Genomic DNA, 10175 nt, shown 5'->3' with positions numbered 1-10175 from the left:
TTTGGGTCCTGTGGAGAACAGCCAGTGCTCTTAATCACAGAGGCATCTCTCCAGCTCCCAAAATAATTAAAAATAAAAATAAAAAATTACTGGGCTGGGTAATATAGCTCTATGGTAGAACATTTTCCTAGTAGGAATGGGAAGTTGGTTTGGATCTTCAGCACAGAGTAAGAAAGAAGGGATAGAGTAAGAGAAAAAAGTAGTAAATTGTACTTTTCACATTGCACAAACACTTTAATAAAGTATTGCTAAGTTTAAAGTTTCAAGGTCTCAAAACAACAAAATACACTGAAAAGAGGTATTAAAACAAGGCCATTCCCCATTTCATCCAGTATCTTCTTCCCACTCCCCCTACCCCTAACCGCATTTATAAGTTTTCCTTACTTAGCCCCCTCACTTTTTCTGCCTCATTTGCTATCCTGTGTGCAATCAATGCAACTGTCAATCTTTCTCTTGCTTTCTTCACTTTTCTTTCCTGGTTACTAATATCCTCTTCAGTTACCAGAAATTGTTTGCAAAGGATCTGTGGGATATTTGCTTCTGGAATCATCTTCGCCAAATGTGAAGTTGACTCAAGGGTGGGCATGAGCCTGGGGTCAATGCTGTTGGTTTGAGTCCCTGAAACAGATGCATCTGTGTCTCTAGGTGTAAGGTCTTGCAGAGCTTTGGCAAGGTCTGAAGTGCTCAAGAGTTCTCCTGCACTGCTGCAGGCCTGGAGTCCTTGCAGTCTCTTCTGCCAGCAGGCTTGTTCAGGCTTCTCCAAGGTCTCCTCCCACTGATGGTATCTTACCTCATTGCCCAGATGCGATGTGATTCTAGTGACTGGCCTCTTGAATGTGTAACTGGACATCCTCAAGGGGATTGAGGTGCTTAAACAAGGCTTTGGCTTTGATGAATTCTCACAGTCACGTTGCTTCCTCTGTGAAGTCTTGCCCATCTGACTCTGTAAGTAACCCTATAAACATAAGTCATGAAGGTGGATCAATGTGATGGTGGCTGTCTTCTTTTATTATTTATGTGGCACTTACCAATCATGAATGCTGCAGTTAATGCCCACCTTCCCCACCTCCCTCTGGTGACAGATCTGACCTATATTAAGGAACATCAAACAGATCTAAGTTAAGCACAAAAAGCTCAAAGTCAAAACTCTCCCACCACTTTGCAGAACTCCCTCCTTTGCTTGAGTGTTCTTTGTTGGTTTGTTTTTTGTTTTTGATTTTTCTGGCTCTACTGCCAACTGCTTGAGTCCTCTTATTCCCTGTCCTGATACATAGTCCGTAGTCTTCCTCTAAGTCCCTAATGTTGCCATTCTTCTTTGTTATTTGACTATGACTTTGTTATGAACCATCTCATTTTCTAGCTACATAAAACACTTAAATCAACAATGAAATTAGGTTACAAGGGCCCGAGGCTGCAATAGAACAGTGTCTCCTGGACACAATAGGGCCATTGCAATCAAAACCAAAGCATCCCTAATTACTTGCACAAAACCTGTACAAGATCAGGCCAGCCAACATTACAGCACAGATATGGGAGAAGCTCATGGCATCTGATGGCTGCTGAGGGAGGAACAGTGAGTTTTCTTCAGAGATATAGCCCCTGGTGGGATGCTCCAGTGGCTGGCCCTGCATCCATGCACATACTGGAAAAACCAGTATCAGTATCAGTAGCTTAAAAAAGGACACAAAATTAGGAGGGAAAAGTATGATGAGAGTATTTGGGTAAAAATGGATAAATACCTTTTTTTTTTTTTTTGCTGAGACAAAGTTTCTCTGTGTAGCCCTGGCCTGGATGTCCTGGACTCTCTTTGTAGACCAGGCTGGCTCACACAGATCCGCCTGGCTCTGCCTCCCTGAGTCCTGGGATTACAGGCATGTGCCACCATTCCTTGCTAATAATTTCATACATGTATGAAACTTTCAAAGAATAAATATTTATTTAAAAAATCAATAGTAAAACTACCAACAATATCACTCTTGAAAAATCACTACAAGACCTGAGACATATTTATCAATCCAAATAGTCATGTTCTTAGTAAGTAATTTAGAAAATCTATTCATATGGGAGCAGAAAGAAAGAAGGAAAAATTTTGATGTCTAGTGGGTTTTGCTCCATTTTATGTAACAGATAGAACTATTAACTATTTCTCAAGATCAAAGTTGACTCCCCACTACTTATTTTCACATTATTTTCCCTTTTTATTTATTTTTGTCAACATACATGAACTACACAAAGAGGCTTCATTGTATTCATAAATAATGCACTTTGATCATAGTCACTACTGCTATTGTTCTGTTACAGTTTTCTTCCTCCTTTTCCTATTTCCCTTCTACATTCCTCATGTTTCCCTTTTCTCATGTCATATTCTTTTCATTTAAAACACACTTTCTATGTCAAGGTGGCTCTGAAGGTAAGGGCTCTTGTTGCTGAACCTGATAACCAGAGCTTGACCTGCAGAACCCACATGACCTGTCCTAATCTCCACATGCTTGTCATGGCATATCTAGACCTGCCCTCTACCAAAAAGAATACAAACGTCAAAATTATTTTAAATATGTAGTTTCCACATGAGAGAAAATATGGCATTTATCTTTTCTTTTGCATGCGTAAGTGTAGCATGTGCTTATGTGGCTGGGAAATGGACTTCCACTTTATTTATTAAGCCAGAGTCTCTCATTGAACCTGGAGGTCACCAATTCTGGGCAGTCTAGCTAGAAAGCTTGCTCCTGAGATCCATTTCTGCCTTCTCAGTGCTGGGATTACAGGTGGCCACTACACTTGCCTAGTTTTTGTTTTAATATATTTTATCTTAATATCAATTATATCATTTCTCCTGTCCCTTTCCTCCGACTAAATCCCCTGTATGCCCTTCCTTGTTTTGTTTTTTTAATTCATGACACCTTTTTTTTTCATTAATTATTGTTACATGCACACCTGTATATCCATATATTACTAAAGATTGGCTGACTTCTTTATGTGGGTTCTGGGGATTCAAACTCTGATCCTCATAATTACACAGCAGTGTTTTATCACTGGGCCGTTTCCCTAGCCTGGTATTTCTTTACAAGTCTGACTTTTTTCACTCAATATGATGATCTCTCGTTCCATCCACTGTCCTACAATTGGCACAATAGTACTCTTCTTTATGGTCAAATAACAGTCCATTGTGTAGGGACTGCCTATGGAGGTCAATTGATATTTGAGTACTTGCCTAGCATGCACAGGACCCTAGGTTTGATCTCCATAAAACAAGAGTATAGTGATACAGGTCAGTAATGATAGCACATGGGATATGGAGGCAGGAAGATCAAAAATTTAAGGCTATCCTTAGATACCCAGTGAGTCTGAGGATATATATATATAGAGAGAGAGAGAGAGAGACAAAATTCTATTGTCTATATATTGCATCTTCTTGATCCATTCATATGATGATGGTTGTCTGGGCTGATACTACAATTTGACTTCTGTGAAAAGTGTTCTTTCAGATTAACATATGAAGTACAAGCATTTACAGATCAATATGATGATGTGGTACATATATACACTGCATTATGATTAAACCAAGATAAGATAATTAGCATTTTAATCATTTTAACATTTGGCACTTCTTTGTGTTGGGAAGCTTCAAATTTCTTTCCTAGTTCATGATATGTATGAAATATTGTGAACTACAGTCACTCACTGTGTTACAGAATGTACCCATAATCCAAGCTCCCTCCCTAGTCCACATTAATATTCAATTCTATGATCTGTGATCTCAAAATATCCATTGGTATTAGTGAAGAGTTTTTTTCCATTTAGCTTACCTACCTTGTAAAACGTCAAATCTGGACCACTGCCATCATCACCATGCCACAGCTATTGCTGGCATTATATACCTGTTGGAAGAAAAATCACACAACAATAGTAGCACTATTTTGGTGCTACTAATATAAGACACTAACACTAACATGGAGAGTCATAATGGCTAGGCATTTTTGCTGGAAGTTGGTCTAATGCTGATTACTAGCCCCGAAAATATGGTTACTGCCCGCTGGATACACCCATCCTTGTTTGTGTAAACCTGCCTAAGACATACTAACTGGTTGATTAAACAGCCTATTCCTGGGCAGGGCAGAATGGGGTGGGCATGGCTAGGGTTCCTGGGATTTTGAGAAGAGAGGAAGAAGGTGGCCACCATGGATTAGCATGGAGAAAACAAACAAACAAACAAAAAAACCATGAACATGGAACTGGAGAAAGGGCTCCAATGATGGTGTGGAAAGGCCCAGATAAAGAATAAAAGCAAGTACCATGGAATTATGGATGAAAAGTGGTCCAGATGAGGAGGATTAAGGTAGATGGCATTGTTTGGGGGCTGGGAGATAGACAGTAAGGCTATTAAGACAGTGTAAGTGAAATATCTGCTTAGCTCAAGGTAAATAAGGCAATTACAAATGTAACAGGTGTCTATGTTTTATTATTTGTGATAGCAGGTTATATAATTCTGCTGTGATAATCACAGGGCAAACAATAAAAAATATATAGCCCAACACCTTTCCTTTTTAACTTACTACAACACATTTTCCTTTCTTTTTATGTGTTAGTTTAGGGACTCATTGAATTTCCCTTAGGCCTGTTTGATACTTTCTCCATTTGTACTTTTTCTTATTCCCCTATTTAGGTCCACTTCCTGTTGCTGTGATAAAATATCTTGAAAAAAGGGATGGGAAGAGGGGCTTATTAGGCTTATAATTCCAGATTATCGTTCACCACTGTGAAGAAGTCAAGGCAGCTATTTACATCCACAGCACAGAGCAAAGGAAAAAACCCTCACATACTTACACACTCAAGTTCTCTTAAGTCCTGCCATCTTCAACATCTCTTTTTCTAATGAATCCTTCCTTCAGCATTTATTCATGTTTACATCTCTCTGAACTATATAAAAATCCCTTGCCTACTCTATCCCTTCCTCTTATCAGAAAGATACATCTGTATTATGTCTGCTCATAAAGGAACACCTACATTATATTTTTCTGTAACATCTCACCTCCACCCAGTGCCTTGGAGTACTTGGAACTTTCATATGCTGTCATCATTCTGTGGCTCCTTCCCTTGAAAAAGTCACAATGACCCTTTGTTATTAGAGCCCAAAGGAACGTTTCACATAATCTTTAAGTGGAAAGCCTTTGAGATGTGAATCTTATTTTACAATTGTGTGGGAAGTAGGGGGTATTTTGTATTTCTTTCTTTCTCTCTTTTCCTCTCTTTCTTTCTTTCTTTTTTTGGAGATAGTTTCTGGCTCCAATAATTCTTATTGGCCTTCAACTTGCTGTATAGTCCAGGCTGGCCTCAAACTCACAATCCTATCTCAGCCTTAGCCTCTCAAATAAATTATCACACCTAGAATAATCACAAATAACATGTGAATACAGAGCATGTACATATGAAAAAATTCAACTCATACATTGATATGTGCTATTAACAGAAAATACACATGTAATTTCTAAAATGTATTTTTTAAAAATGTAAATAACTATAAAAACAATAATGGCTGTATATTTAAAAACTTGGTAAGGTTTTTATATTTTCAGCACAAACAAGTGATAAGTTTTTGAGATCGGCATATTTAACATGATTTCAATATTTTACAATGCACGCGCATATCAAAACATCACATGGGCACATGGTACCTCTTATGGCTTGAATCTAAACTGTATAGGCTTATATAGGCTAATATTTTGAATTCTCAGTCCCTAGCCTATGGCAGTGTTTTGAAGGTGCGGAGCCTTTAACAGGAGGGCTCTGGCTAGAAGAAGGAAATCAGTGAGGACAGGCGATGTGAACATTATAACCATCTCTGGGTGCAGATTAGCTGTCTCTGCCTCCTTGTCTGCCCTTACGCAAACTGTCTCACAACAATCCAAAAGCCATGAGTCCTCCCAGAATAAGACTGTAACTTTCTGAAACTGTAGCACAATAAATTTTCCCTGCCTTAAATCATTTTTATATTTTAACCAGTGATGCAAAAGTAACTAATAAATTGTTCTATAAATATGTAAAATTTCTGTTGTTTTAATAGCTAAAAACAAATTTAATTTACATAAAAAGAATATTAATTCTATGTCACTGCATATAAAATATAACTTTTATGTCTATATAATGCTTCAGGTTTTTGGTAAATTTTACCATTCTTATGTCTTTTTAAATTTTTGAAAAATAAGTATATTTGTGAAGTGCAATGCGATGTTTTGAAGTATTCTCTGTCAGTTTTAACTCTTACAGCTGTTTTTTTAAAGATTTATTTATTATCTATACAGTGTTCTACCTGCATGTACACCTGCACGCCAGAAAAGGGCATTAGATCTCGTTATAGATGGTTATGAGCCATCATGTGGTTGCTGGGAATTGAACTCAGGACCTTTGGAAAATCAGCCTGTGCTCTTACCTCTAAGCCATCTCTCCAGCCCACTCCTACATGGTCAATCAGCTTTGAAGGTAATTCTCCCTTTGGTGGCATGAAAGATACAGGGTACAAAAACAAGGACAAAAACTGAGATTTTCTAACAGAAAGAAAATAATCTGTTTTTATTAGACAGAAAATAGATGAACCAAATGAGAAGGGAAGAAAGAGAGACAAAGAAAGAGTAGACAGATGTTGAGAAATAAATAACAGAGGAAGATAAAATGAAGACCAAAGTGTAAATGGAAGGGGTAGAAAGAAGACAGAGACTGAGAAGAAGATGGAGGAGAATGATGAGGAGGGAGAGAAAGAGATGGAGGAAGAGGAGGGACATTCAGATGAACAGACACAGAGAAACAGAGTACAATCTCAAGATAGCTATAGATCATATTCTTTTGATTTAAAAATTATCATAAAATTTCCAAAACCTGCAATCAGCCCTCTGTCCCGTCCTTCAGTGCCTGGCTCAGTAGTATTAGTATCTTCACAGTGTTGTACAACCATCATCACCATCCATCTGGAGAACTGTCTCATTTCCCAAATAGAAACTCTTTTCCTCCTGTATACTAACTCTTTATCGTTCTTCCCAGGCTAAGGCATCCACTATTCTATCTGCTATGTCTACGGGTTTTACTATACTAGAGATGGCTATATATAGAAACAGACAGCATTCATCTTTTATGACTAGCATACTTCACTCAACAAAATGTTTCATTCGTGTTGTACTATATGTCAAAATTTCCATTTTTAAGGCTGACTCCTATTCTAGCCACAGTTATTTTAACAATGTAAAGGGCGAAGTTGCTGGCAACTCACTGCCTAACTGATGCCTGCACAGGTCTCTACTGAATGCAGATGATCGCTTACAGTACATTTCCTATCACACGGGTGACTGCAGTAGGCATGGAAACAGGAATAGAAATCCATCTCTGTCTGGGAACTGAGGTTGTTATCCTGGCTCCAGTCAGTTCTGCTGCTCGCACTCAGCATTGTGGTCCTTGTTTCTGTTCCTGGGAAAACCATTTCAAGAGAACAGAGAATGTGCAACACATACACTATATATATATATATATATATATATATATATATATATATAAATACACTATATATATATAATAAATACACTATATATATATATATATATAAATAAATAAATAAAGGTTGAGGCAATGACCTCCAACACAGCCAAAGATTAGTCTGTCCTGCATAAAAACCCCCATTTTATCACATCATCATTTATTGGGCTTGAACTATATAGCTCAGTGAGTATGAGTACTTGCCTCCAAGCCTGGCAACTTAAGTTTGATCCCTGGGACCCACATGGTGGAAGAAGAGAAGTGACTCCTGAGGAATGTCCTCTGACCTCTGCATCCAGACACACACAATAAAGAGAACTCATTTTCAAATTAGCACATATTAATTGCACAAAGAAATGGGTTTATGACATTTCACTACTATATTTTCTCCTAGATTCCATGCATAACAGAAAGCACACAATATTTTTTCTTTTTGAGACTGGTTAACTTCCTTTAATATGATGATTTTAGCATAATAATCCCTTTTTATTCACCCGCCCCCCCTTTTTTTTTTAAATAAATGACCTATTCTTTATGGTTGGATAGAGTCCCACTATATATATTTACCACATTTTATCCATTCATCTACCAATGGGACATAGGCAAGTTGCACCTTAGTTCCTGTGAAAAGTGAAGTAACAAACGTGAGTATGCAAATATGTCTATAGCAAGCTAATGTAGAGTCACCGTGGAGGTAAAACCTCAGTTAAGAAAATGCCTCCATCAGATCAGCCTGGGGACAAGTGTGACAAGTATGTGGGGTAATTTAACACTCATGACTGATTTAGGAGAATCCACACCACTGTGGGCAGTGCTGCCCCACGCAGGAAATCGTAGGTTGTGTGAGAAAGTAAGGTGAACAACCTAGGGGACTAACACAATAAGCAGTGTTCCTCCACATTTCCTGGGCAGAAGCTCTGCCCAGACGTCTTTCCATGATGGACATGGACTGTAATCAGGATGTCCTTTCTTCCTTAAGTGGCTTTTGTTATTGTTGTTCTATCCTAGCAGTAGAAAGCAACCTAGAACATTGACTGATTCTTTGTAGTATATGTCCAATAGTATAGCAGGAGCTTTTATCTCTCATTTAGAATGCCTTTCATCAAGTAAACAAACAAACAAAAACAAAACAAACCAAAAACCACCACCAACAAAAAACATGTTGTTAAAGACACAGTGTTAAGAAAATCTTATGCACTGTCTATGATAATGCAAAATAGTGTGTCCAGCATGGGAATCAGTGAGGAGGTTCTTCAAAACATTAGCACTACAACTATCACATGCTCTAAATATAGTAATGTTCTTTATCCCAGGAGGCCCTATCCCATGTTCATGCTAACAGTGTTCTGTTCATTGCTGCAATTATTTTACCACAACCCATTACATAAATATGTGTGAAACTTTCAAGACATAATTAAAGCCATGCACACGCCTGTAATCCCAGCACTCAGGGATCAGAGGCAAGTGAATCTCTGTGAGTTAGGCTAGCCTAGTCTACAAAGTGAGTCCAGGACAGCCAAGTCTACACAAAGAAACCCTGTCTGGAAAAACCAACCAACCAACCAACCAAATAAATAAACCATAATTAAAATATATAAATAAGGAATGTTGGCTTCCAAGAACCAAGCTGCTGAAAAATATGTACAATGCAATTTTGGTAGGCTGCATAATCATGAAGAACAGACCGAAGAAATGTTACTGTTGAGTGGTGTTACCACTCCCTCTGACAGTGTGAGCCTGGGAGAATAGAGCCTAAAAATGAGGTGGACTAAAATCTCATGCAACAGCCAATTTTATTGGGAGCATCAGACAATTTATATCCTGTGGGTATCCTGAGGGTTAAGCAAGGTCCTATGAACAAAGTTCACATGAGTTCAAGCTGTGCACAGTCACAAGGGCAAGGTGTGTTCACGAGTTAAGGCTGTACACCAGTGGTTCTCAACCTTTTCTTAATTCTGCTGTGACCCTTTGGTAAAGTTCCTCAGGTTGTGTTGACCCCCAAACATAAAATTATTTTCGTTGCTACTTCATGACTATACTTTTGCCACTGTTATGAATCATAATGAAAATATCTGTGTTTTCTGATGATCTTGGGACACACCCCCGTGAAAAAGTCATGATTCCGCCCCATGGCGGGGGGGAGAGAGTCGTGACCCACAAGTTAAGAACCACTGCTTATACAGTCATGAGGTCTATCCTTGCTTGGAAACACCATCTGAAGAGCAAAATAAGCTTAAGTAAAGCCACTCCTATTTACTACTCCTGGGAGCAACATGAATGCATACTCCAAGATCAATTTTGCGTTTGGAAGGCTGAGGTCACCGGACTCTGGTCGTGTTCTTTTAAAATTTCCTCACAAGCAGTCAGATTTCTCCTTAGACTGCTTCATTTCATGGACCGTGTTCTGAGAAGATACAATGAGGGTTTTCTCCAGCAGCATCCCTGGGGAAGATCCGTAAGCCCATAGGGCTCACACGCTTCGCAGAACATACGCTCATCCATATCCCTCTCTCTGCATCTCTCTAGTCTCTCAAATTCCTCGAGACAGTAGCAATCCTACCTCACACCCGACAAAACCATATGCCCACCCCTGAAACCAATCTCCATCTACAGTCAACTCAGTTCACTCGCGGCTTTGTTTCTGCCCATCCTCCCGC

General features: G+C 38.7%; 1 protein-coding gene across 8 annotated transcripts; it reads right to left on the bottom strand.

Annotated features, from left to right (window-relative positions):
- Positions 1–213: 213 nt before the first annotated feature.
- Positions 214–7449, bottom strand: Mbd3l1 (methyl-CpG binding domain protein 3 like 1). Of its 8 annotated transcripts, none has more exons than XM_060369990.1 (5): positions 7259–7449; positions 6428–6487; positions 5030–5093; positions 3811–3878; positions 214–955 (listed from the first exon to the last, which is right to left on the bottom strand). In XM_060369990.1, the coding sequence occupies exon 5, from the start codon at positions 935–937 to the stop codon at positions 368–370; it is 570 nt and encodes a 189-aa protein (XP_060225973.1). In that variant the 5' UTR covers positions 938–955; positions 3811–3878; positions 5030–5093; positions 6428–6487; positions 7259–7449; the 3' UTR covers positions 214–367. The 8 variants fall into 8 exon arrangements, with proteins under 8 accessions (XP_060225973.1, XP_021519265.1, XP_060225971.1 ...); XM_021663590.2 differs by having other exon boundaries at positions 7310–7449; XM_060369988.1 differs by lacking the exon at positions 5030–5093.
- Positions 7450–10175: the final 2726 nt, after the last annotated feature.

Source organism: Meriones unguiculatus, chromosome 1 (genome assembly GCF_030254825.1).
Source record: "Meriones unguiculatus strain TT.TT164.6M chromosome 1, Bangor_MerUng_6.1, whole genome shotgun sequence".
Taxonomy (NCBI): Eukaryota; Metazoa; Chordata; class Mammalia; order Rodentia; family Muridae; genus Meriones; species Meriones unguiculatus.
The sequence above is the reverse complement of the archived record's forward strand: the minus strand, read 5'-3'. Positions and strand labels throughout refer to the sequence as shown.